General features: G+C 44.5%; 3 protein-coding genes across 4 annotated transcripts; 1 reads left to right on the top strand and 2 right to left on the bottom strand.

The window, feature by feature from the left end:
• Positions 1-316: 316 nt before the first annotated feature.
• LOC123104256 (NADH dehydrogenase [ubiquinone] 1 alpha subcomplex assembly factor 2) lies at positions 317-6291 on the bottom strand. Of its 2 annotated transcripts, none has more exons than XM_044526040.1 (9): positions 6148-6291; positions 5767-6005; positions 5565-5621; positions 5341-5393; positions 5149-5200; positions 1794-1853; positions 1514-1585; positions 1301-1367; positions 317-773 (listed from the first exon to the last, which is right to left on the bottom strand). In XM_044526040.1, the coding sequence occupies exons 2-9, from the start codon at positions 5879-5881 to the stop codon at positions 710-712; spliced, it is 540 nt and encodes a 179-aa protein (XP_044381975.1). In that variant the 5' UTR covers positions 5882-6005; positions 6148-6291; the 3' UTR covers positions 317-709. The 2 variants fall into 2 exon arrangements, with proteins under 2 accessions (XP_044381975.1, XP_044381974.1); XM_044526039.1 differs by having other exon boundaries at positions 5767-6008.
• A 6047-nt stretch (positions 6292-12338) lies between these two features.
• LOC123101431 (protein transport protein Sec61 subunit alpha-like) lies at positions 12339-13886 on the top strand. The gene is made up of 5 exons (XM_044522888.1): positions 12339-12439; positions 12517-12729; positions 12848-13100; positions 13206-13330; positions 13517-13886. The coding sequence occupies exons 1-5, from the start codon at positions 12339-12341 to the stop codon at positions 13884-13886; spliced, it is 1062 nt and encodes a 353-aa protein (XP_044378823.1).
• A 2510-nt stretch (positions 13887-16396) lies between these two features.
• Positions 16397-18296, bottom strand: LOC123101432 (protein transport protein Sec61 subunit alpha-like). The gene is made up of 5 exons (XM_044522889.1): positions 18001-18296; positions 17665-17880; positions 17141-17375; positions 16896-17020; positions 16397-16766 (listed from the first exon to the last, which is right to left on the bottom strand). Exons 1-5 carry the CDS (start codon positions 18294-18296, stop codon positions 16397-16399), a joined length of 1242 nt encoding a protein of 413 aa, XP_044378824.1.
• Positions 18297-27283: the final 8987 nt, after the last annotated feature.

Genomic DNA, 27283 nt, shown 5'->3' on the forward strand with positions numbered 1-27283 from the left:
GTTTGGATTGTGACTATCTTTGCCATATATTGCCATATGATTTTTGCCACACTTGCCACACTTGCCTTAGTTGAGTTGCTCAAATTGTTAGCCACACTTTAGCTTGCCTAAAGAAATCTTGCCACACTTTTTGTGTCTATGACATGTGGGGTTCACTGCTCATAAAAAAATCCTTGCCTTAGGTGTGGCTAGAACCAAACACCTACCTAACTTGGTCAAACTTGTCTAAGATTAGGTGTGGCTGGGAACCAAACAGCCCCTTAGTTTCGACAGTCTATACAAATACATAACAAAAAAGTCTATATGACTACCTAACAAACAAGTTTACATGTAACTTTGCATCTTAGACAGTAATATTGCACCAATTTCAGTTGTTACACCATGCAAACAAAAAGCAGACCTCTAACTCCATAAAAGAAGCATGATTAGTTGTCTTCCAAACTTTTTGCTATCAAAACTAGCACCGAAGACTTCAGAAAAAGAAAACCAAAAGAGAGAGTGCCAGTGTTGCTTAGTGAGGTGCGACCTCACTGAACTTTATCAATTGGCAGGCATATGGTGTTACACAAAATACAAAATTCCCCATTTCTTGTATCAAAATGGTTAAGGGACATAATCTTGGAATAATCTATCAGAACTGACAGCAGGTAGGCCACGAAAAAAAAGCTCAAGCAGAGACACTTGGTCAGCTGCAATTATAGGTTGGCATTCAAGACGGTGGCAGCCAAGTCCCTGGTTTAAAACTGGCACCAGTACCTGTTGGCTCAGAAGACCTGAAACAAAATGAACATGGATTCAAATCAACGGAGTCAAATGAAATAATAGCAGTTTGTAACCTTTTCTTTTAGTTCACAGATTAGCTACAGATGTTGTATAAAGGGGCGTGCTTTCTATACTTCTCCAATATCCAAAAGTTGGGGACAGTTTGCACTTTGCACTTAGAAACCCAGAAGATATTGATATTGCCAGATTCACTATGAAATATAAGCATATTAATGAATTCTCGTTCTCAATACGCCAGGATGCCGCACTCCATTTCAATCCTAAAAGGTTAAAACTAGATAGATCAACTTCATTTTACATACAATTGAACAATACTCATAGGCCATCAATTGCAGAACTGAATGAATTATGGAAGGCAGGTATAATACAACAAAAGGCAGGCATTGCTCTCTGAAGAAACAACACAGTAGCGTATGCTAGACAGTGATTGGCATTATAGACGAAAATGGCTAGTGAACAAATACCATCTCAACACAAATTACAACATTTAGAGAAAAACTTCTGCATCGGAACACACCTGTCATTATCTGTTCTGGCATCTTCTGCATCAGTCACATCATTGGGCTTAGACACCTTCTCAGGTTCTAAACAGAATGACAGAAATGTTAAGGCACATATTTGAGCTACACTACGTCACAATCATAACAGATACTACCTCTGTACCAAACTATAAGACATTTTTGCAGTTCAACTTTTGGTATGGAGGTAGTAGCAAATAAGACCATGTTACCTTTCTTTTTATCTTCAGATGTACCAGGGAACTGCTGTGTAAAACTTCTCAGATTTGGAGAATCCGTTTTCCCTATATTTGGAAGAACATCAATAGCAAACAATCAAAAGGAAAGAAAATGCAATATGATAATACTTATTTTATTTCTTGCAAACTCTTTGGGCAAAGCCAATGATTCAAGTATAACAATTTAGTAGTTGCATACAAGAAGGAACTCCAAAGGGATATACAACCGCTGATAGAAAATAATGGAACCTACGGAGTGACATGAAAAACATACCAATTGTCTTGACTGGTCGGACACCAGACCTTCTTTCCTCTTCTTCTTTCTTTTTAAGAACTTGATTGGACATAGATTAAATGTATCAGTGAAGCAAATCCATGAAATGACACACATGTAGAACTATATACTACTCCCTCTGTCCCATAATATAAGAGCGTTTTTCACACTACACTAGTATGAAAAACGCTCTTATATTATGGGACGGAGGGAGTAATATATAAGGGGACCTTGATGAGAAAAAACTTATGAATAAGATCTTCTATTGCAGTGCAACTAGAATGAAAGCTTCAAAGTGGACAGAAGGCATCTGGGACAATGGTAGGTAAGCATACATTTGTAAACAGATTTTAGAAATACAAACAGGAAGTCAGATTACACACCGGCTAGTCATTGCTCCAAAATGTTTTTTATGTGACTGGGTGAATCTACAGATATGTTTCAAACCTGGAATCAGTGTTCAAGAAAGCGTTTTTAAGCGACGCTTAAGCGCTGAGCGATGGCAAACCGCTTCGCTTTTGCCCTAAGCGGTAGATTAAGCGTTTTTTTCCTTAAATTTAGCCAGAATTTGGCTGTTTTTGAACTACTTTTGCTTGTCTGCTTGCGCAATAATGGCAATATGTCATTTATCTTATTATTAGGCTCTGTTCGGGAACTATTTCCTTTATATTCTGGCAGAATTCTGCCACATGATCTCTATTAGGTTATGACTATTTGAACTGAACTGCATTTTAGTTGTTATTTTGCTTGCTATGTGAACCTGATGTGTATATGCTATGATGTGAACTGTATTTTAGATGCTATTTCAATTACCCATGTGCCGTGTTTCCTATTTTCCTGTGTATATTATTCAAAATCTGTCAAATTCTAGCCAATTTCAAAAAACGCTTAAGCGTCCATTGCTCTAAGTTGTGGCCTTCCGCTTCGCTTACGCTTTCCGCTTTTTTGAACATTGCCTGGAATGACATGCATGTAACTGACAGCATGTAAACAGAGCAAGAAACAGAAAATGGGGACAAGGAAGACGCCATCAGGATCGGGGGCCATAAATGTGTGCTTGGGTTGGAGACCTGGAGTGAGTCTTTCAAGCAAGGTATTGAAGATGAACTGGTTGTATGCTGTGGTAGGAGTGTTGGTGAGATGAATAACGGAGAACTTATGAAATAAAACTGAAAGGTTCTATCTCCAATCTCCATCTTCGTTTCTGTTATTTTTCCCTGATCCCCGATTTCTACATGTGTTCGCAATATCTTGTACTTGAGGAGGAAGCATGGGCGGAGCTACATGTGTGTTTGGGTGTACAAATGCACACCCATTATTTTTGCAAAAATGTTGACTACCCACGTATAATACACATATATGCACCAAATAAATTGAGAACTCTAGTAAATTTGTTATTGTTAAGGAAATACATGGCTCGCTCCCATTGCCTACTGGCTCGCTCCGCCAGTGGGAGGAAGTCTATGCCAATACCAAGGACATAACAAAATGAAGCTGGCCTAAACTAAAGTTTGTTCATAAGCATAATAAACTAATTTTCAAGTGCATATTATTCCTGTTTGCAGTCAATGTAACATTGAAGAAACTGAAATGTCTATCGGTATTCCAACTAACTGGTGGGCTGCTTGTGGCGATAATTTTTTCAAGTGATTTTGCTTCATACCCCATTCCCTCCAGTTTTAATAGGCTCTTGGCCCCAGAAATGGATGTGAATGACATTATGAATATACAAATTGGGAATTGGGAAGGAGACGACTATCTGGCATGGAACTACATATCAGTTCGTATTTTCTCTGTCAAATCCGCATACAAAGCCAGGAGATTTAATGATTTTATTGTTCAATGGGACAGGAAGGGTGGATCTTCATCATCTTCTTCCGATGCTCACAAGGCATGGCGTGTTGCCCTACGGAGTGTGGCTGTCGGAGCTGAATTGGCTAGGAGGAATATCAAGCTCAATGTTAGATGCCCCTTCCAATGCTTTCCACCGAGGTGGTGTTGACAAATGACATGCCCTACTGCTACAGAGAGGAATCCTAATTCGTTGGAGCTGGAGCATCTGTGCAACAAGAAGTGGCCACAACTCTCGGGAAAGAGCAGAGAAGGCCGAGACCTGGCGAGCTGGATGATATCCCTATTTCAGGTTTTATCAAAGGATGACCTCTCTTTATACATTAGAATATTATATGATTTGTGGCAGGAGAGGAATGCTGCCTCAAGAGGTGAACCTGTGCAAAATCCGAAGAAAGTGGCCAAAAGAGTTTGTTCCCTTGCTGGTGAATGGAATCAGTTTAAATCGGTACCAGCTTCCTCAAGTGTATGTGCTATTGAGAGATGGTTTCCTCCGCCTCACGGCTGGGTGAAGGTAAATGTGGACGGAGGGCTTAATATTGGTGGTGGAGCTGGCAGAGCAGGAGTAATTATCAGGAGGATTGACGGCTCCTTTGTTGCAGGAAAAGCTCCGGGCCCCCTTATGTGTGTGATCCAGCGCTTGCAGAGCTGTTGGCGGCGAAAGGAGTCATGTTGCGACTCAACTAGATAAGATAGTGCCGGAGATGGACGAAACGGTGTGAAAACTGAAGAACGCTGCTATCGTAGAGATGTTACCTGATTAAAGAGCTAAAAGTCAGGTGTTTTTCCTTTTCTGAATTCCGGGTTGTATGGTGTCGTAGAGAGGCTAATGGTTGTACCCATGTGTTAGCAAAACTTGGTTGTTATTTGAATGGCTCGGGTGTGTGGTATGGGGTTCCTCCGCTGTTTCTAGAGCCATTGCTGTGTAAATACATGTAAGAAATAATAGACCAGCTGTTGTAAAAAAAGAAATATTACACAGTTCCCATTTAGCAGTAACAAATAAAAGGTTTATCATCAAAGAGGATAACAAACATCTCTGACCATGAGCATCATTCTCCCATTTTACTATCTAGTGAAAGTAACGGGAATTACCGAATTAGCATAAAACGCACACAGTAACAACCATAAGGCAGACTACAACAACAATGCTAATGCATTCCAACGAGTGCAACCCCAAAAAACAATAGGCATTACTCATGAGCGGCATAAGCAAATTACTTCTGCATAGCATTTCAGAGTCATCAAACATCTTTGATTCACTCTAACACACACATTTGATGTGCCTTTTTGTAGCATATCTCAATGATGACATAAGATTAACGAACAATGATGCAAAACGTAAAAATACAAGTCATAGACATGTGAGAACAACATGTTTGGGAGCTATCGCTTTAACTTAAACAGTAACATTATCAACGAGCAATACACATAATGTGGAGCGAGTGAAGCTTAAGAACAATAGCAAAAGAGAGGTTAGAAGTTGGAATCAGCAGATACATACGTTCAACATTTTGCTTCACGCGTTCACGCCTCGCCTCCAGCTCAGCTAATTCCTGTCTCAGTGTAGCAATACATCACATCAGTATCTGATGCAATGAACACGCTGCTTCCCTTACTAAGTAAGCAAGGAGAAGTAAACAATCAATGTGAAGTTTTCAGAGAACCATGTGAGTGGCACGGTCTCACTCCTTACCTCTGGTGTTGGAGCCTTCTTCCTTTGTCCATTCAACCAGCAAATCCACTCAACTACAAGCACGACGCAACTATCAGATGCTGTCTACCCACTGACAAATCCGACTATATTGGCTCAGAATGAAGGCCATAAACCATACATGCCTGCAAAAAACATTTGTTGGTACCAGCCAAATTGGAGAACTAGAGATTCTCACAGGCCTAACAAGCGATAGGAGGCGTAACCTGGAACAGTGGTCGGGTCCCGGTCGCCCTTGAACTCAATCCACCGCTTCTCTTTCACTGTGTAATGCATCACGAAGCAGAAACACGGACACATCAGGATCACTTTCATAGAGGAGACCGCAGGTTCTTGTCGCAAGGGAGAAGAGAACGCATCGACAACAGGAAGGAGTGTAGGGGGAGAGACGGACGCGGGGACACGTACTGGCGCCGTCGACCTCCTCGACGCGGGAGAAGTAGTGGTTGCCGGCCCTGTCGACGCCCACCTGCGTCCGCGACCGGAACATCCCCAGCATCCGCTCCATCAACCGCTTCGACATCGCTCCGGCGCCCCCTCTTCCGGCCGCCTTCGTCCGTTCGCCGCTCGCCCGACCGGTTACCGCGACGCCGCCTTATGGACCCCTCCTCCTCCGCTGGCCGCCGGCTGCTCAGACGCGCCGCCTCCTGCTGCAAAAAGAGGGTTGGGGGATTTGGGGATCGGGAGAAGAGGCGCGCGTAAGGGCACGTAGGCAGCATAGCAGGCGCGCAGCAGCGCGAGGTCTAGAGAATGGGGAGATTGGTCCGTGGACGTCGAGATGCGACTTACCCGCGCTTCGACCTGCAGCGCCGCCGCCGGAGTTGGGGTCGCCGAGGGGAGTCGATGTTGCTGGGCGGCTGGGAGAAGAGCACGCCAGGCAGTTTGGGTCCGGGACTCCGGGTCCAACCAGAGCAGAGGGCACAACGACCGACAGGGGTGGGCCGGGTGAACCAAAGTTCGGCTCAACCAAAGTAGTAAAACCAAGTTTGTATCTCAAAATACTAGCAAAATGCCCCGTGCGTTGCAATGAAAGAAAAATCATAATCTTCAATGGCCATAACCATATTTTGCTGCGTAACCGATATACACCACTCTCATTTTCGTGAAATCATGAACAATTTTTAAAAATCATGATTTTTTTAAACTCCTGAACATATCTGAAATCGTGAACATTTTTCAAATTCATGACCCTTTTTTACAAATTTTTAACATTTTCTAAAATCATGAACATTTCTTGAATGCATGAACATTTAATACTGTGTGCAAAGATTTTTTTTTCAAAACTGTGAACATTTTAAAAACATTTTTCTTGAATAGGTGAACATTTCTAAAATTTACGAAGATTTTTTAGGCAATTGTTGGAACAATTTTTGAAATCCACGAACATTTCTTTATTTAAATTTTTTTTTTTTGAAATGCATGATCATTTTCTAAATCATGAACATTTTACGAATCAATAAACTATTTTGTACTTCCTCCGTCCCAAAATAAGTGACTCGACTTTGTACAGAGGGAGAAAGTGACAAACATTTTTTGAATTTTAGGATATTTTTAAATTCATGATCTTTTTTTGAATTGACAGAAATTTTGTTCAATTTCATTAACATTTTTAATGCACAACTTTTTAAAAAATGTTGAACATTTTTTTATTCCTAAGCATTTGTTTTAAAAATTGCACATATTTTTTGAATATACGAACATTTTTAAAAAATCATGAAAATTTTCTGAATCCAGAAACATTTATGAATTATTAAACATTTTAGTTCATAATTCTTATTTTTCTAATTTTTGAGACTATTTTGAAGTCCCAAATTATTTAAAGTAGAAAAAAAGAAGACAGAAAAGTAAAAAAAAAGCGGAATTTGAAAAACAGGCCTCCCAGCCATGGGTCGGCCCAAATAGGCGAGTTGTGTCTTCTCCCAGCGCGCAAAGCGTAATATAGAAGGTTCCTCTGTATGGGCCGGCCCAGACGGGATTTCCCTGTGTGAAACATTTTCTTATCACTTATAGATGGCATCGGTGGGCAATATTTTGCAACTCTGGGGACAATTTCAGTGACATACCGCCAGAAGCAATAGCGCCCTTTATTATTACCTAGAGATAAAACAAACAAGTGCCCATTTGGATCATTCGGAATTTTATAGTTCTTATACAAAGACAATATCAATCAGTTAAGAAATGGTATTTTGATTCAATCTTTTCCGATTATTAAGTGCATTCACCTAACCTGAATTTCATACAAAAAACTAGCAAGAACTCAAAACCACGTTTTTTTAACTTTATAAGTTGTCTAACCGCCTTTATCTCTCATACTAAAATTTGTTGACTTTTTGCGTTGTTGATGAACTTGTGGAATTTTCCCACCATAATAAGGCATAGAGAGTGTCAAACGCTCCTAGACATCAAACCAAAGGTTGATTCTCTTTTAGGGGATTTGGTGAATCCCTGCCCTTTACCATATCCCCAACTTTCTTCTCTTGTCCCGAGTCTTCTCCCGTCCATAATCCTTTTTCTGTAAACAAATATTTTTTGTACGCGTGGGAGGGGAGCATAGGGGAAGGAAGGAGGAAGATAAGCATGCCAGAGAGAAGGCCTCGATGCTATTGGGGAAGGAGTGTGGCGGTACCAACCGGGCGTCCGCTAGAGGCAATCGGATGGAGGTGGAGGGAAGAGGAAGGGTCTCGTAAGCCTTCATCTTGAGGTGGCGAGCAAAAATCCATGACCCATCGACTTGTGGATTCATTTCCGCGGGGTTTCAATGGGTTCACTTGGGGGAATTAGGGTTGGTCCGATACAATCCTCGTGTACAAAGTAGCGCATCTAGGAATATTACAGATCTTAGGCCCAAGTGGATAAACCCTTAGAAACCTGCTAATAGCCGTCTACCAAACAAGGCCTAGCAAGGGGTTTATAGCACATTTACATGACATTTTTGCCTATATGGAGAAGATAGACGTTGAAAAAAGAGGGGAGTGAGATCTCATGTCAGCCCTCATTCTATGTGTGCTCCCATGCAAATGTAATAAAAAAATGAAGAAAGAGAAAGAGAGTGAGTCGGAAAAAGTATGAGTCTAATCCAAAATCCAAATCAGCTCTTGGGAGCGTATGCTCGTGCACACCCAAAATATTTTTGGCAAATGTCTAAAAATTTGGAAAAATAATTAGATGTGTTCACCGTCAGACCCAAATGCTGACTGTAGCCTTTTAGGGAAAAGGCTTAGCGTTTTGACCTGTGCAAAAAAAGAAAAACAAGTCAAATGCCAAATATTACCTTCAGATGTTACACTTAATTTTGTCACCGAGGAAGCATTGCTATCCCGTTTCGCATGAAAATTGTCAAACACGCTTGTTACATTAACAATAACATGCACAAAAAATAATCATAATACTATAAAATTATCTACTCTTTGTTTTAAATTTACTGTTCATCTAAGAGCATATGCACCCTAGAGTCAAAACGACACTCCCGAGTCTAATAGTCTACCTTACTTATATGACATGGCAACTGCAATAGCCGTCATCTAGCCGAGTGTGGCTTTATGGTGCACGGGCACCATGGTGCTCGTTTTTTTGAAAAAAAATATATATTTAAAAGTAAAAAAAATCATTTTCTTGTGGAGACTTGTATGTGTTCACTACGGACCTATGAAATTATTTTTTGAAACAAAATATAATTTGCAGGCTGTAAAAAAAAATCCGGCCAAACACAAACACAAAGCATCCCATTTGAAAATACATATTTGTCTTTTTTGTACGCTGAAAATAAAATGATATGAAAATGTGCACGTACATATTATACACGTGCGTGTGTGTGTGTTTACAAAAAATTTCAACATTTTTTACATTGTAGAAATTGATTTTCTTGAAACGGGCACCATGGTGTCCATGCACCATTTGCATTTTCCGTCATCCAGCCATGCTATTAGTCATACTCGTATATCTGTGTTTGTTTTTATTTCAATATTTCTTCTTAATGGGTTAAAAAATTGGTGTCAATAAATGGATAAAACAAAAAAATTGCAAAAATACGTTCACGACATACATATAAATATTCATATGTATGAAATAAGTGTTGTTCACAAAAAATGTTCATGTGTACAACAACAGTTATATCAAATATAAAAGGTTCATGTATTATTAAGAAAATATTTATAGATGTTAAAAAAATCTGTTCGTGCATGTGAGGACGTATGTTTTTTTTTTTTGAGAATGAGGACGTATGTTCATGTATTGCCGAAAAATGACTCAAAGTATAAAAACAAAAACAAAAATCAATGACAAATAAAAAGAGAAAGGAAAAATAAAAGAAGAAATGAATAGAAAAAGAAAACCCATGAACACTTGAGAAGGACTGGCCCAGGACGCACTCACCCCGTGCGTTTGTTTACTCTATCCCAAAATAAATGTCTCAAGCTAGTATAAACTTGAGACACTTATTTTAGGACAGAGAAAGTATAAACTCGCGCACCATGTGAGGAATAGGATTTGCCGGCTGTCGCACTAACAGGTTGAATTTGGGCAGTTATGAAAGGGCGTTGTACATTCTTTAAACAGCGAAACCTCTCTGAATCACCTTTTCAGTTCTTCTTCTGAAATGCAACTGGGGTACCATCTCGTTTCCCCTCAAATCAATTAGTTGCTCCACGCAAACAACATGTGATCGGCACAAGACAGCCGTGGAACACGGCAGCCGCCACAACAAATATTCTGCTAATGTATCTCACTGAGGCCGAAAAGCGAACTCGTGATAAAAATCAAACCCAATACGTGCAAACAGAGTGCATGCTATCTAAGCTGAACGGCTCCTCTATTTTTCTGTTGTTCTGGTGGACATGCCTCCTCTGCTCCAAGTGGCAATGCATGATCTGCTTTACACCGCTATAACTATTCTGCAGCTTGTAACATCATTAGCTTCTCAACGATTATGCTCGGAGACTGAAATGGTGCAATTTGCAATATGTTAGCTCCTCATGAGTGAAGTGCATGGTAGGTCCCTAAACTATTTCAAGATATCATGTAGGTCCTTAAACTATAAAAATCGGCATTTAGGTTGTCGAAGTGCAGTAAATGTGTCGTTCAGGTCAAAAAATTGTCTGACCCCGCCTAACCGGCCAGCGGCATCGTTGACCCATGACACATTGGACAGGGGGCCCCAGCTGGCGTAATTGACCCATGACATATCGGACAGGGGGGGGCCAGCTAGCATCGTTGACCCATGACACATCGGACAGGGGCCCCAGCTGGCATCGTTGACCCATGACACATCTGATAGGGGGCCATGCAAGGTAATGGCCAGTGACAAAAATATGCAAATAAATTCTAGTTAAAATGATAAATGCACTTTGCTCCAAGTAAATTCAAATTCATGGTTTCATAAATTATTGCAAGTATTTTTTCCAAATTCATTGTTCATGAACTCTTTTTCAAATTCATCTTTCGTGAGCATTTTTTAAACTCGCAAACATTTTTTCCATATTCGCACACAATATTTGTGGTTTACAAACATATTTTCAAATTTATCGTTCGTGAATACTTTTCAAAAATGGTGAACATTTATTCCATATTCACGACCATTTTGTTGTTCCTAAACATATTTTCAAATCTATTGTTCATGAACATATTTTCTTTTCTTATAAAATTTATTGTTCGCAAACATTTTTAAAAGTCACATACATTTTTTCCAAATTCATCGTTCCTGAACTTTCTTTCAAATTCATCATTTGTGATTTTTTTTAAAGTCATGGACATTTTTTCCATATTCGCAAACAATATTTGTGGTTTGCGAACATATTTTCCAATTTATCGTTCATGAATACTTTTTTTAAAGTTGCGAACATTTATTCCATATTCGCGAACCTTTTTTGTTGTTTGAGAGCATACAAATTTATAGTTCATGAACATATTTTCCTTTCTTTTCAAATTCATCATTCGCAAACATTTTTCAAAGTGGCGTCCATTTTTTCCAAATTCATTGTTCGTGAACTTTTTTTTTCATATTCATAGTTTGCGAACGTTTTTTGAAAGTCCGGAACATTTTTTACATATTCATGAATTTTTTTAAACCATGAATTTGAATTTATTTGCATATTTCCGATCTGTAAGGTAAGGATCGGATTTGCCAAGTCCGGCTTGTACATACTCCTACCGCCGGTAACCTCTATGCCCTAATCCATTCCGGGTACGGGCAATCTAAAACAAGATGGGTAATTCCGGTTCGGGTTTAGATAACCACCTAGCGGACTTGGCTTCGCGCCTGTCTTCGATTTCCACCACCCGGCCTAACTCGGCTTCGCGCCTTCGCCCCCTGTTAGAGCATCTCCAACAGCCTCGCTAAACTAGCGCCGCGTCACAAAATTGCCCATTTTAGCGCGCGCGCGCAACCGGTATAGTGGCTCCAGCGGACGCGCAAAAACCGCGCGCGCGGCATATGTAGTTCAGCGTGCGGGCCGAAACTGCATCGCGCACCGCTTATTTGCTGCGCCCGCTCCCGCGCGTTGTACTCTCGCGCACTCGCTCGCAACTCACCCCCCCTCTTCAGCCGCGTGAGAGGGCCGGCTAAATTTTGGGATCAAAAAATGCTTTGATACATCATGCACGCTTGTGTGATCATGCATAACATGATCATCGGGAATGAGCGTGGTCAAGATGTAGACTACTCTCAGTATGAGCTCTTGGGACATCCGGTGCGAGTGCGACGGAGGGCTGAAAGGGTGGCCCGTTTTGTTGCCTCCTATCATGCATGCCATTCGACGTCCTGCAGCGCATGATGATCTTCAGAAGGATCTCATTGAGGAGTGATGGGCATGGAATGGACGACAAAGAACATCATGATTTGTGCGTTCGATATTGTATTGTTGAACTATTTGTTGCATCGTTGAACTATTTGTTGTATTGAATGATAAACTATTTGTTTGAGTTGTAATAACGAAATTGAACTATTTATTTTGATTTATTTCGTTTGTATTTGATCTTTTTGCTTCATGGCCTTGGGCGTGTTCCCGCTCCTCGTGTCCGAGGCGGCCTCTCACCTCCTCCTGGGGTTAAGGGTCGTTAACCCCATCCCTGAAAATCGCCTTCTCCTGTAAGTATCCTGACCAAATTCTCCCCAGCTTAGATGGATGCATCCTACTGATTCTGAACTTTTCACATGTGCTGCAGGAACGGGCTGCAGAAGGTGCCGGGGGTACTGATCTCCGCTGCCGTGCCAGTCGGCCACGTGCTATCCGCGAGGCACTGGAGCGCGGGGGCCTCGATCCTCATCTGGCTTCAGGTTTTCGTTGGAAGCGCCATCGTCATTTATCTTGACGAGGCCCTCAGAAAGGGCTACGGCCTCCTTTCTGGCATTCCATTGTGCACCGCCGCCAATGTTTGGTAAGAATACATGCTTACTCTGATATTTTGTTTCTACACACACTTCTATGTTACTCTACTGGTTTTGTTGGATTCATAATTAATGATTGCATATGTTGATATGCATGTGTACGTTCAGTGCAACTCTTCTCTGGAGGGCCTTCAGGGATGGCAAACATGGAGACGTTGCGGCGACGTTTGGCTTCTTTCTGCTTGTCTGCAGGTTACAAGGTTTGCATGCTGCGTTGCCACTGACAAGGCCACGGCGATCGCCAGACGATGAGGCTGCTGCTAGGTTTCAGGCCAACTACAGCATTGACATATCCTACCTCTCATATGCTCCCATCCTCGTCCAAGCCATGCTCCTTTCATGCACCTATGTATTCTCAGAGGTGAGTACCTTGCTTGCATGATTCGTACTTTTATCAATGTACGTAGTCATCATGTACTCTGGCCGGATGAGTAAAATTCTCGTCTTGGGTTAATGTTTGTTGCAGCAATTATACATGAAATTTGGCGGGGACAAGCTGGTCAATCTGCTCGGCAAGTGGGAACGATCTAAAAGTTTTGGAGGGTTTGTCCCAGTAAGCGGGATCGCCTGCTACCTAACCACACCACCAACGTGAGTACCCATATACTACCTCTGCATCAAAATGTAAGACGTTTTCATAGTTAAATTTAAACTGCAAAAACGTCTTGTATTTTGGTACGGAGGGAGTAGAATTATTGCCTACTCCTTAATATGTCTCTGAACTATTGATCGTGATTGAGATCTAACTGTTTCTCTATATATGTCCATGAAATGCAGCTTGGCTGATGTAGCAAGAGACCCGGTACACACATGCCTCTATGCCGCCTTGCTGCTGGGCGGCTGCGCTTATGTGTCGACGGCCTGGTTCGTGCTGCGCCGGTACTCAAAGAGATATGTGGCCCGGCTGGTTGGGGACGGAGTGAGCGTGACGCCTGCGCAGGCGGACTCGATTTCCGTCAGCCGGTGGAACGGCCGTGTCGCCATGGTGGCCTTCGCCGTTGGACTCTGTGTCGGCGCTCTGACCCCCCTGGCGGGCTTCATGCGCGTCACCGGTTCCGGCACCGGAACCATGTTCGCCGTCACCGGCGTATACTCTTCCTGCTTCCACGCCAGAGCTTCTTCTGGGACCGGCGCGTTTGGACTCTGACTGACGGACTCCCGGCGTAGATTAGTTGTACTAGAAGTCTGACTGTCGGCGAGAGAACATATAGTACTAACGAGTTGCTACCGTGTATGCATTGCTAATTCGCCACATCAATGGCTGATTGGATTCTGAGGTTGGTGCAGTTGTACTTTGATTGATCAGCGAGACAAGAATGTATATGTGCTACTACTAGCCCTGCGAGTGTGTTGTTTTTGTACTTACGATGCCGCACGGCTAATGTGTTTAGGACATTTCTAACCGATCCCTTATAACCGGCTAGAGGAGTAAAATTTCTGTTTTACTCCTCTAACCGGCACCTAGCCGATCCCTTATCCGCCGTAAGGGAGTAAAATTTTACTCCTCTCCCCAATTTTCTCCCTAAATTGAGTAAAAGTCGTGCCGCTCCCTCGTGTCGCCCCTGCACTTGCACTTTCGCCGGCGCGACTCCCGGCGACCCCCCGCCAGCCCCGCCGCTACCTCATTGCCTCGCCTACCCTCCGCCGCCCTTCTGCCCGACGTCCAGCCCTTTTGGCCCCCGTCCCTGTCGCCGGAATCAGATGAACCGCCATCGCCATTTTTGTTGATTTGCCGGATTGCTTCATTTCTTCCTTTTTCTGCTGGCCGCCGCATCTCGCGTTGGCTGCACACCGCTGTAGGTCATTCCCTCTCGTCGCCGCCAACCTGTTTGGTCAGAATGACACTGGCCTGCCGATGCACCACCACCGCATCACAAGTGTTCGACGAATTGGCTAGGTGAGTTTTTTTTATCGTTTCTTTGTGAACTGAGCCCTTTGGATTGAACCAAGCCGTTTGAATTGTAGATGAAGATGTTGAGGGAGATGGCTTTGGAGGACTCGTCGTCGCCCGAAGAGGAAGAAGAAGACGATGACTTTGACATTGTTTTAGGCATGATTTTCAATGATGATGTTCGGCGGCCGAGGAGAGGATCAAAGTTTGGCCGCATACATATCAATCGTGATAGAGCGGAGGGTCATGCGAAGATCATGAGAGATTACTTTGCCATAAAACCAACCTATCCGGAGAAGTACTTTCACCAGCACTTTCGGATGCATACAAGTCTTCCTCTCACCATTGCAAAAGCCATTGAGAGATATGATGATTAGTTCAAGTTTCAAAGAAAATGCATGTGGAGAGACGTTCGAGTCTTGGCATATGGGTGTTCGGCCGATGCAATCGATGACCATGTCTACATTGGTGAAGACACAATCTTGGAGTCTATTCGAAGATTCACTAAAGCAGTGATCGCTGTCTTTGGACTAGAGTACTTGAGAGCACCAACTGAGGAAGACACCCAGAAGCTGATGACTAAGAGTGAAGCAAGAGGATGACCAAGGATGATTGGATCACTTGACTGTATGCATTGGACATGGAAAATTGTCCTATAGGCTGGAAAAGTCAGTATAAAGGCCACTGCAACGATCCAACGATCATTTTTAAGGCAGATGCTATGGATCTTTGGATATGTCATTCATTTTTTGGTTTTCCTGCCTCTCACAACGACTTGAATGTGTTGTCAAGATCACCTCTGTTTTATAGGCTTATTAAAGGTGAAGCTCCTACCTGTGACTACTCGGTCAACAGGCACGACTATTGATGGGTTACTACCTTGCGATGGCACCATGGGCCACCTTGGTCAAAATAATTTCACGTATAAAAGGTAACAAAAACATTCACTTTGCCCAATGTCAAGAAGCTGCTAGGAAAGATGTTGGGAGAGCCTTGGGTGTGCTTCAGAAGCGCTTTGCGTTCATGGCCCTGTCGAGTACTGGAATTCCAAGGTTCTATGGCGGATCATGACTTGTTGCATCATATTGCATAACAGATCATTGAAGACGAGAGAGATATGCCCGAAAACTTTCAGTACATCACCAACGGTACTCCGGTTCAGCCAGAATATGATACGAATAGAACCCTGACATTCCTGGAGGAGCATCGCAAGATCGAGAACCGTCAGTTCATTCTCAGCTCCTACAAGATCTAGTTGAGCATCACTTGCAGCGTCTTAGCGAGTCCTAATTGTTCTATCACATGCTACTTTGCTACATTTGAACCATTCGACGTGTTTAAATTTGAATAATTCGGATGGTAAACTTTGAATTCGGGTTGTAAACTATATTGGTGATTTGCATGAACATTCAATTTTATGTTTAATTTCTATATGTGTGTTACTATGTAGTTGCAATTTATACTAGAATTGCAAAGTTTATAAAAACAAAATTTTACTCCGTTAAATATAAGGAATGGCTAAGTTCAGTCAAAACTTAGTGGAGTATATATACTCACTTTTACTTCACCAGATACTTCACTACTTTTAGGGGAACAGTTAGAAATGCCCTTAGTGCCTGTTTGCAGTGGCCGAACGTGAACGAAATTCAATAAAAGGCACGTGTACATATTTGCATCATAAAAGTAAGGGTGGCTTCAAATTTGAGCAAAATTGCCCTAGCTTAGCTGAACAATCAGACAAGCAATCTAAACCAAGAGTCCTTCAATCAGAGTCCAATTGTGTGAATCCCAGAAGAAGCTCTGGCGTCCAAGCAGGAAGAGTATATGCCGGTGACGGCCAGCATAATTCCAGTGCCGGAGCCGCTGACGCCCATGAAGCCCGCAAGGAGGGTCAGCGCGCCGACACAGAGTCCGACGACGAAGGCTACCATGGCGACACGGCCCTTACACCGGCTGAGCCGAATCGAGCCGGCCCGCGCAGGCGTCACGGTCACTCTTTCCCCGACCAACCGGGACACGTACCTCCTTGAGTATCGGCACAGTCCAAACCAGGCCGTCGATATGAGGGCGCATCCCATGAGCAGTAAGGCGGCGTAGAGGCACGCGTGCACCGGGTCTCTTGCTGCATCAGCCAACCTTCATTTCATGGACACAGAGAAACAGTTAGATCTCAATCATAATACATCATACTCTCTTCGTCCCATAATATAAGAGCGTTTTAAGAAGATCAGAGACACAAATATTTCTATGTATGTATGTACTCACGTTGGTGGCGTAGTTAGGTAGTAGGCGACCCCGCTTACTGGAATAAACCCTGCAAAACGTTTGGATCGCTCCCACTTGCCGAGCAGATTGACGATTTTGTTTCCGCCAAATACCGTAAATAATTGCTGCACCAAATATTGACCCAAAACATCCATAAATTTTACTCATCCGGCCACAACCACAAGGCAGTGACATACTACGGGACTAATAGACTGATAAAAATGTGAATCGTGCAAGATACTCACCTCTGAGAATGTATATGTGCATGCAACAAGCGTGGCTTGGAAGATGATGGGGGCATAGGCGAGGTAGGATATGCTGATGCTGTAGTTGGACTGAAACCTAGCAGCAGGCGCATCATCTGTCAGTGGCAACGCGACATGCAAGCCTCGCAATCCGCACACAAGCAGAAAGAAGGCAAACGTCGCCGCGAGGTTTCCATGTGCGCCGTCTCTGAAGGCTCTCCAAAAAAGAGTTGCGCTGAAGAACGTACATATACACACGCAATAATTAGTTACAAATCCAACAAAAATAGCTATATGAAAAGGGTGTGGATAGGTCTCAGTCGACTGGGACTTAACCAAGTCTCAGTCAAGTGATATAGTATATAAGAAGAAAAAAGAAAAACTGAAAAGAATTTTTTATACAAATCTCCATGCAAGATCAAACAAATATAGCATCGACTTAGATATAACGAAGTCTTAGTCGACTGAGACTTAGCAAAATTGATATGATCGCCGAGTTTGAGTCCGGCCGTATTGATTCTTACCAAACATTGGCGGCGGTGAATAACGGGATGCCGGAAAGGAGGCCATAGCCCTTTCTAAGAGCGTCGTCGAGATAAATGAGAACGACGCTTCCAATGGAGATCTGCAGCGCGACGAGGATCGCGCCCCCGACGCCCAAGTAGGTCGCGGATAGCACGTCGCGGACCGGGATCGCGGCGGAGAACAACACCCCGAGCGCCTTCTTCAGCCCTCCGGTCCTGCAGTCCACGTAAAAAGCTTAGAACAAGCATGCAATATCCATATAGTTAAGCAGGCAGAGTATGTAGTGTGCTCACATGAGAAGGCGGTTTTCAGGGAGGGGATTAATGGCTCCTGACCCCAGGAGGAGGTGGGTGCTCAACTCAGACATGAGGAGGGGGTAGACGCCGAGGGACATGGCGGTTCCGCGGTTGGCCGCGTAGGCCGTGTGGACCCAGTAGAGCGGGTCGTCGGCAGCCCCGGCCCGGCTGTGGTCGATCCCATAGAGCGGGAGCTGGCTGCCCGCCAGGAGGACGAGGAGCGAGCCGGCGGTGTAGGCCGCCTTCCGCCGGAAAGGAACAGCCTCCGCGGGGCCCTCGACCTCCGGCAAAAGCTCTGCCAACGGCCGCAACCGGAAGAGATTGAAACCCGACATCCACGCGCGGTTGAGCAGGAGGAGCTTGGAGCGGAATTGACGCTCGTGCGGTCGTGGCTGCTAACTCGCAATCGATCAGCCGGTACCAACTTTGAAAGGGAGGCAGGCAGTGTTGGAAATATGCCCTAGAGGCAATAATAAAAATGATTATTATTATATTTCCTTATTCATGATAATTGTCTTTTATTTATGCTATAATTGTGTTATCCGGAAATCGTAATACATGTGTGAATACATAGACACCAACATGTCCCTAGTAAGCCTCTAGTTGACTAGCTCGTTGATCAACAGATAGTCATGGTTTCCTGACTATGGACATTGGATGTCATTGATAACGAGATCACATCATTAGGAGAATGATGTGATGGACAAGACCCAATCGTAAACATAGCACAAGATCGTATAGTTCGTTTGCTAGAGTTTTTCCAATGTCAAGTATCTTTTCCTTAGACCATGAGATCGTGTAACTCCCGAATACCGTAGGAGTGCTTTGCGTGTACCAAACGTCACAACGTAACTGGGTGACTATAAAGGTATACTACAGGTATCTCCGAAAGTGTCTGTTGAGTTGACACGGATCAAGACTGGGATTTGTCACTCCGTATGACGGAGAGGTATCTCTAGGCCCACTCGGTAATGCATCATCATAATGAGCTCAAAGTGACCAAGTGTCTGGTCATGGGATCATGCATTACGGTACGAGTAAAGTGACTTGCCGGTAACGAGATTGAACGAGGTATTGGGATACCGACGATCGAATCTCGGGCAAGTAACGTACCGATTGACAAAGGGAATTGTATACGGGATTGCGTGAATCCTCGACATCGTGGTTCATCCGATGAGATCACCGAGGAGCATGTGGGATCCAACATGGGTATCCAGATCCCATTGTTGGTTATTGACCGGAGAGCCATCTCGGTCATGTCTACATGTCTCCCGAACCCGTAGGGTCTACACACTTAAGGTTCGGTGATGCTAGGGTTGTAGAGATATGTATATGCAGTAACCCGAAAGTTATTCGGAGTCCCGGATGAGATCCCGGACGTCACGAGGAGTTCCGGAATGGTCCGGAGGTAAAGAATTATATATAGGAAGTGCTATTTCGGCCATCGGGACAAGTTTCGGGGTCACCGGTATTGTACCGGGACCACCGGAAGGGTCCCGGGGGTCCACGGGTGGGGCCACCTATCTCGGAGGGCCCCATGGGCTGAAGTGGGAGGGGAACCAACCCCTAGTGGGCTGGTGCGCCCCCCTTGGGCCTTCCCCCTGCGCCTAGGGTTGGGAACCCTAGGGTGGGGGGCGCCCCACTTGCCTTGGGGGGCACTCCACCCCCCTTGGCCGCCGCCCCCTTGGGAGGGGTCGGCGCCCCCCCTTGGGGACCCTATATATAGAGGGGGGGAGGGAGGGCAGCCGCACCCCATGCCCCTGGCGCCTCCCTCTCCCCTCCAAGACCTCCTCCTCCTCCGTAGAGAACGGCGAAGCCCTGCTGCGGTGACTGCTGCATCCACCACCACGCCGTCGTGCTGCTGGATCTTCATCAACCTCTCCTTCCCCCTTGATGGATCAAGAAGGAGGAGACGTCACGCTGACCGTACGTGTGTTGAACGCGGAGGTGCCGTCCGTTCGGTGCTAGGATCTCCGGTGATTTGGATCACGTCGAGTACGACTTCCTCATCCCCGTTCTTTGAACGCTTCCGCACGTGATCTACAAAGGTATGTAGATGCAATCCGATCACTCGTTGCTAGATGAACTCATAGATGGATCTTTGTGAAATCGTAGGAAAATTTTTGTTTTCTGTAACGTTCACCAATAGTGGCATCATGAGCTAGGTCTATGCGTAGTTCCCTTTGCACGAGTAGAACACAATTTGTTGTGGGCATAGATGTTGTCAACTTTCTTGTCGCTACTAGTCTTATTTTGCTTCAGCGGTATTGTGGGATGAAGCGGCCCGGACCGACCTTACACGTACGCTTACGTGAGACTGGTTCCACCGACTGACATGCACTAGTTGCATAAGGTGGCTAGCGGGTGTCTGTCTCTCCCACTTTAGTTGGAGCGGATTCGATGAAAAGGGTCCTTATGAAGGGTAAATAGAAGTTGACAAATCACGTTGTGGCTTTTACGTAGGTAAGAAAACGTTCTTGCTAGAACCCTATTGCAGCCACGTAAAACTTGCAACAACAATTAGAGGACGTCTAACTTGTTTTTGCAGCAAGTGCTTTGTGATGTGATATGGCCAAAGTTGTGATGAATGATGAATGATATATATGTGATGTATGAGATCATGTTCTTGTAATAGGAATCACGACTTGCATGTCGATGAGTATGACAACCGGCAGGAGCCATAGGAGTTGTCTTTATTTTTTGTATGACCTGCGTGTCATTGAGAAACGCCATGTAAATTACTTTACTTTATTGCTAAACGTGTTAGCCATAGTAGTAGAAGTAATAGTTGGCGAGCAACTTCATGGAGACACGATGATGGAGATCATGATGATGGAGATCATGGTGTCATGCCGGTGACAAGATGATCATGGAGCCCCAAGATGGAGATCAAAGGAGCTATGTGATATTGGCCATATCATGTCACTATTATTATTTGATTGCATGTGATGTTTATCATGTTTTTGCATCTTGTTTACTTAGAACGACGGTAGTAAATAAGATGATCCCTCATAATAATTTCAAGAAAGTGTTTCCCCTAACTGTGCACCATTGCGACAGTTCGTTGTTTCGAAGCACCACGTGATGATCGGGTGTGATAGATTCCAACGTTCACATACAACGGGTGTAAGACAGATTTACACATGCAAACACTTAGGTTGACTTGACGAGCCTAGCATGTACAGACATGGCCTCGGAACACAGAAGACCGAAAGGTCGAGCATGAGTCGTATAGAAGATACGATCAACATGAAGATGTTCACCAATGTTGACTAGTCCGTCTCACGTGATGATCAGACACGGCCTAGTTAACTCGAATCATGTTATACTTAGATGACTGGAGGGATGTCTATCTGAGTGGGAGTTCATTATATAATTTGATTAGATGAACTTAATTATCATGAACTTAGTCTAAAATCTTTACAATATGTCTTGTAGATCAAATGGCCCACGTTGTCCTCAACTTCAACGCGTTCCTAGAGAAAACCAAGCTGAAAGACGATGGCAGCAATTATACGGACTGGGTCCGGAACCTGAGGATCATCCTCATAGCTGCCAAGAAAGATTATGTCCTAGAAGCACCGCTAGGTGACACACCCGTCCCACAGAACCAAGACGTTATGAACGCTTGGCAGACACGTGCTGATGACTACTCCCTCGTTCAGTGCGGCATGCTTTACAGCTTAGAACCGGGGCTCCAAAAGCGTTTTGAGAGACACGGAGCATATGAGATGTTCGAAGAGCTGAAAATGGTTTTTCAAGCTCATGCCCGGGTCGAGAGATATGAAGTCTCCGACAAGTTCTTCAGCTGTAAGATGGAGGAAAATAGTTCTGTCAGTGAGCACATACTCATTATGTCTGGATTACATAACCGCTTAACTCAGCTGGGAGTTAATCTCCCGGATGACGCGGTCATTGACAGAATCCTTCAGTCGCTTCCACCGAGCTACAAGAGCTTTGTGATGAACTTCAATATGCAGGGGATGGAAAAGACCATTCCTGAGCTATTTTCAATGCTGAAATCAGCAGAGGTAGAAGTCAAAAAGGAACATCAAGTGTTGATGGTGAATAAAACCACCAAGTTCAAGAAAGGCAAGGGTAAAAAGAACTTCAAAAAGGACGGCAAGGGAGTTGCCGCGCCCGGTAAGCAAGCTGCCGGGAAGAAGCCAAAGAATGGACCCAAGCCCGAGACTGAGTGCTTTTATTGCAAGAAAAGTGGTCACTGGAAGCGGACTGCCCCAAATACTTAGCGGACAAGAAGGCCGGCAACACAAAAGGTATATGTGATATACATGTAATTGATGTGTACCTTACCAGTATTCGTAGTAGCTCCTGGGTATTTGATACCGGTGCGTTTGCTCACATTTGTAACTCAAAGCAGGAGCTGCGGAATAAACGGAGACTGGCGAAGAACGAGGTGACGATGCGCGTCGGGAATGGTTCCAAGATCGATGTGATCACCGTCGGCACGCTACCTCTACATTTACCCATGAGATTAGTTTTAAACCTCAATAATTGTTATTTAGTACCAGCTTTGAGCATGAACATTGTATCAGGATCTCGTTTAATTCGAGATGGCTACTCATTTAAATCCGAAAATAATGGTTGTTCTATTTATATGAGAGATATGTTTTATGGTCATGCTCCGATGGTGAATGGTTTATTCTTAATGAATCTTGAGCGTAATGCTACACATATTCATAGTGTGAAAAAAAGATGTAAGGTTGATAATGATAGTCCCACATACTCGTGGCACTGCCGCCTTGGTCATATAGGTGTCAAACGCATGAAGAAGCTCCATGCAGATGGACTTTTAGAGTCTCTTGATTACAAATCATTTGACACGTGCGAACCGTGCCTCATGGGTAAAATGACCAAGACTCCGTTCTCAGGAACAATGGAGCGAGCAACCAACTTATTGGAAATCATACATACTGATGTGTGCGGTCCAATGAGTGTTGAGGCTCGCGGTGGCTATCGTTATGTTCTCACCCTCACTGATGACTTGAGTAGATATGGGTATGTCTACTTAATGAAACACAAGTCTGAGACCTTTGAAAGGTTCAAGGAATTTCAGAGTGAGGTTGAGAATCAACGAGACAGGAAAATCAAGTTCCTGCGATCAGATCATGGAGGAGAATACTTGAGTCACGAATTTGGCACACACTTAAGAAAATATGGAATAGTTTCACAACTCATGCCGCCTGGAACACCTCAGTGTAATGGTGTGTCCGAACGTCGTAATCGCACTCTATTAGATATGGTGCGATCTATGATGTCTCTTACCAATTTACCGCCGTCATTTTGGGGCTATGCTTTAGAGACTGCCGCATTCACTTTAAATAGGGCTCCGTCGAAATCCGTTGAGACGACACTGTATGAATTATGGTTTGGGAAGAAGCCTAAGTTGTCATTTCTAAAAGTTTGGGGATGCGGTGCTTATGTCAAGAAACTTCAACCTGAAAAGCTCGAACCCAAGTCGGAAAAATGCATCTTCATAGGATACCCTAAAGAAACTATTGGGTAACCTTCTACCTCAGATCCGAACGCAAGATATTTGTTGCCAAGAATGGATCCTTTCTAGAGAAAGAGTTTCTCTCGAAAGAAGTAAGTGGGAGGAAAGTAGAGCTTGATGAAGTACTGCCTCTTGAAGCAGAGAGTAGCGCAGCTCAGGAAAATGTTCCTGTGGTTCCTGCACCAATTAGAGAGGAAGTTAATGACGATGATCAAGATATTTCTGATCAAGCTCCTACTGAACTTAGAAGGTCCACAAGGACACGTTCCGCACCGGAGTGGTACGGCAACCCTATCTTGGAAATCATGTTGTTAGACAACGGTGAACCTTCGAACTATGAAGAAGCGATGGCGGGCCCGGATTCCGACAAATGGCTGGAAGCCATGAAATCCGAGATAGGATCCATTTATGAAAATGAAGTATGGACTTTGACTGACTTGTTCGATGATCGGCGAGCCATAGAAAATAAATGGATCTTTAAGAAGAAGACAGACGCGGATGATAATGTGACCATCTATAAAGCTAGGCTTGTCGCTAAGGGTTATCGACAAGTTCAAGGGGTTGACTACGATGAGACATTCTCTCCCGTGGCAAAGCTGAAGTCCGTCCGAATCATGTTAGCAATTGCCGCATACTATGATTATGAGATATGGCAAATGGACGTCAAAACGGCATTCCTTAATGGTTATCTTAAGGAAGAATTGTATATGATGCAGCCGGAAGGTTTTGTCGATCCTAAGAATGCTGACAAGGTGTGCAAGCTCCAACGCTCGATTTATGGGCTGGTGCAAGCATCTCGGAGTTGGAACATTCGCTTTGATGAGATGATCAAAGCGTTTGGGTTTATGCAGGCTTATGGAGAAGCCTGCGTTTACAAGAAAGTGAGTGGGAGCTCTGTAGCATTTCTCATATTATATGTAGATGACATACTTTTGATGGGAAATGATATAGAGCTTTTGGAAAGCATTAAGGCCTACTTGAATAAGAGTTTTTCAATGAAGGACCTTGGAGAAGCTGCTTATATATTAGGCATCAAGATCTATAGAGATAGATCAAGACGCCTCATAGGTCTTTCACAAAGCACATACCTTGATAAGATATTGAAGAAGTTCAATATGGATCAGTCTAAGAAGGGGTTCTTGCCTGTGTTGCAAGGTGTGAAATTGAGCTCAACTCAATGTCCGACCACGGCAGAAGATATAGAAGAGATGAGTGTCATCCCCTATGCCTCAGCCATAGGTTCTATTATGTATGCCATGCTATGTACCAGACCTGATGTAAACCTTGCCGTAAGTTTGGTAGGTAGGTACCAAAGTAATCCCGGCAAGGAACACTGGACAGCGGTCAAGAATATCCTGAAGTACCTGAAAAGGACTAAGGAAATGTTTCTCGTTTATGGAGGTGACGAAGAGCTCGTCGTAAAGGGTTACGTCGATGCTAGCTTCGACACAGATCTGGATGACTCTAAGTCACAAACCGGATACGTGTATATTTTGAATGGTGGGGCAGTAAGCTGGTGCAATTGCAAGCAAAGCGTTGTGGCGGGATCTACATGTGAAGCGGAGTACATGGCAGCCTCAAAGGCAGCACATGAAGCAGTCTGGGTGAAGGAGTTCATTACCGACCTAGGAGTCATACCCAATGCGTCGGGCCCGATGACTCTCTTCTGTGACAACACTGGAGCTATTGCCCTTGCCAAGGAGCCCAGGTTTCACAGGAAGACCAGGCATATCAAGCGTCGCTTCAACTCCATTCATGAAAGTGTTTAAAATGGAGACATAGAGATTTGTAAAGTACATACGGACCTGAATGTAGCATATCCGTTGACTAAACCTCTCCCTAGAGCAAAACATGATCAACACCAGAATTCCATGGGTGTTCGATTCATCACAATGTAACTAGATTATTGACTCTAGTGCAAGTGGGAGACTGTTGGAAATATGCCCTAGAGGCAATAATAAAAAGGATTATTATTATATTTCCTTGTTCATGATAATTGTCTTTTATTCATGCTATAATTGTGTTATCCGGAAATCGTAATACATGTGTGAATACATAGACAGCAACATGTCCCTAGTAAGCCTCTAGTTGACTAGCTCGTTGATCAACAGATAGTCATGGTTTCCTGACTATGGACATTGGATGTCATTGATAACGAGATCACATCATTAGGAGAATGATGTGATGGACAAGACCCAATCCCAAACATAGCACAAGATCGTATAGTTCGTTTGCTAGAGTTTTTCCAATGTCAAGTATCTTTTCCTTAGACCATGAGATCGTGTAACTCCCGGATACCGTAGGAGTGCTTTGGGTGTACCAAACGTCACAACGTAACTGGGTGACTATAAAGGTATACTACGGGTATCTCCGAAAGTGTCTGTTGAGTTGACACGGATCAAGACTGGGATTTGTCACTCCGTATGACAGAGATCTCTAGGCCCACTCAGTAATGCATCATCATAATGAGCTCAAAGTGACCAAGTGTCTGGTCATGGGATCATGCATTACGGTACGAGTAAAGTGACTTTCCGGTAACGAGATTGAACGAGGTATTGGGATACCGACGATCGAATCTCGGGCAAGTAACGTACCGATTGACAAAGGGAATTGTATACGGGATTGCGTGAATCCTCGACATCGTGGTTCATCCGATGAGATCATCGAGGAGCATGTGGGAGCCAACATGGGTATCCAGATCCCGCTGTTGGTTATTGACTGGAGAGCCATCTCGGTCATGTCTACATGTCTCCCGAACCCGTAGGGTCTACACACTTAAGGTTCGGTGACGCTAGGGTTGTAGAGATATGTATATGCAGTAACCCGAAAGTTGTTCGGAGTCCCGGATGAGATCCCGGACGTCATGAGGAGTTCCGGAATGGTCCGGAGGTAAAGAATTATATATAGGAAGTGCTATTTCGGCCATCGGGACAAGTTTCGGGGTCACCGGTATTGTACCGGGACCACAGGAAGGGGCCCGGGGGTCCACCGGGTGGGGCCACCTATCCCGGAGGGCCCCATGGGCTGAAGTGGGAGGGGAACCAGCCCCTAGTGGGCTGGTGCGCCCCCCTTGGGCCTTCCCCCTGCGCCTAGGGTTGGGAACCCTAGGGTGGGGGTGCCCCACTTGCCTTGGGGGGCACTCCACCCCCCTTGGCCGCCGCCCCCTTGGGAGATTGGATCTCCAGGGCCGGCGCCCCCCCTTGGGGACCCTATATATAGAGGGGAGAGGGAGGGCAGCCGCACCCCATGCCCCTGGCGCCTCCCTCTCCCCTCCAAGACCTCCTCCTCCTCCATAGAGAACGGCGAAGCCCTGCTGCGGTGACTGTTGCATCCACCACCACGTCGTCGTGCTGCTGGATCTTCATCAACCTCTCCTTCACCCTTGCTGGATCAAGAAGGAGGAGACGTCACGCTGACCGTACGTGTGTTGAATGCGGAGGTGCCGTCCGTTCGGCGCTAGGATCTCCGGTGATTTGGATCACGTCGAGTACGACTTCCTCATCCCCGTTCTTTGAGCGCTTCCGCGCGTGATCTACAAAGGTATGTAGATGCAATCCGATCACTCGTTGCTAGATGAACTCATAGATGGATCTTGGTGAAACCGTAGGAAAATTTTTGTTTTCTGCAACGTTCCCCAACAGGCAGGGCGCAGAGGAGTATATATAGGAGCGAAGGCGCGAAGCCGAGTTCGGCTGGGTGGTGTCAATCGAATATAGGCGCCAAGCCGAGTAGGCTAGGTGGTCATCTAAACACGACCCCAAAAACCCAAACCCGAAACTCTCATACCAGGCTTTTCTTTTCTGGAGA

Source organism: Triticum aestivum, chromosome 5A (genome assembly GCF_018294505.1).
Source record: "Triticum aestivum cultivar Chinese Spring chromosome 5A, IWGSC CS RefSeq v2.1, whole genome shotgun sequence".
Lineage (NCBI taxonomy): Eukaryota > Viridiplantae > Streptophyta > Magnoliopsida > Poales > Poaceae > Triticum > Triticum aestivum.

Excerpts from the sequence above, each read along its gene's own strand:
- LOC123101431 (XM_044522888.1), top strand. The coding sequence starts at position 12,339 with ATGGCCTTGGGCGTGTTCCCGCTCCTCGTGTCCGAGGCGGCCTCTCAC. Across the intron at positions 12,730-12,847 it reads TGCACCGCCGCCAATGTTTG|TGCAACTCTTCTCTGGAGGG; the intron begins GTAAGAATACAT and ends GTGTACGTTCAG. Across the intron at positions 13,101-13,205 it reads GCACCTATGTATTCTCAGAG|CAATTATACATGAAATTTGG; the intron begins GTGAGTACCTTG and ends TGTTTGTTGCAG.
- LOC123104256 (XM_044526040.1), bottom strand. The coding sequence starts at position 5,881 with ATGTCGAAGCGGTTGATGGAGCGGATGCTGGGGATGTTCCGGTCGCGG. Across the intron at positions 5,201-5,340 it reads AGAAGGCTCCAACACCAGAG|GAATTAGCTGAGCTGGAGGC; the intron begins GTAAGGAGTGAG and ends ACACTGAGACAG. Across the intron at positions 1,586-1,793 it reads CCGACCAGTCAAGACAATTG|GGAAAACGGATTCTCCAAAT; the intron begins GTATGTTTTTCA and ends TTCCAAATATAG.
- LOC123101432 (XM_044522889.1), bottom strand. The coding sequence starts at position 18,296 with ATGTCGGGTTTCAATCTCTTCCGGTTGCGGCCGTTGGCAGAGCTTTTG. Across the intron at positions 17,881-18,000 it reads AGCACCCACCTCCTCCTGGG|GACCGGAGGGCTGAAGAAGG; the intron begins GTCAGGAGCCAT and ends CGTGGACTGCAG. Across the intron at positions 17,376-17,664 it reads TTCACCGCCGCCAATGTTTG|CGCAACTCTTTTTTGGAGAG; the intron begins GTAAGAATCAAT and ends TACGTTCTTCAG.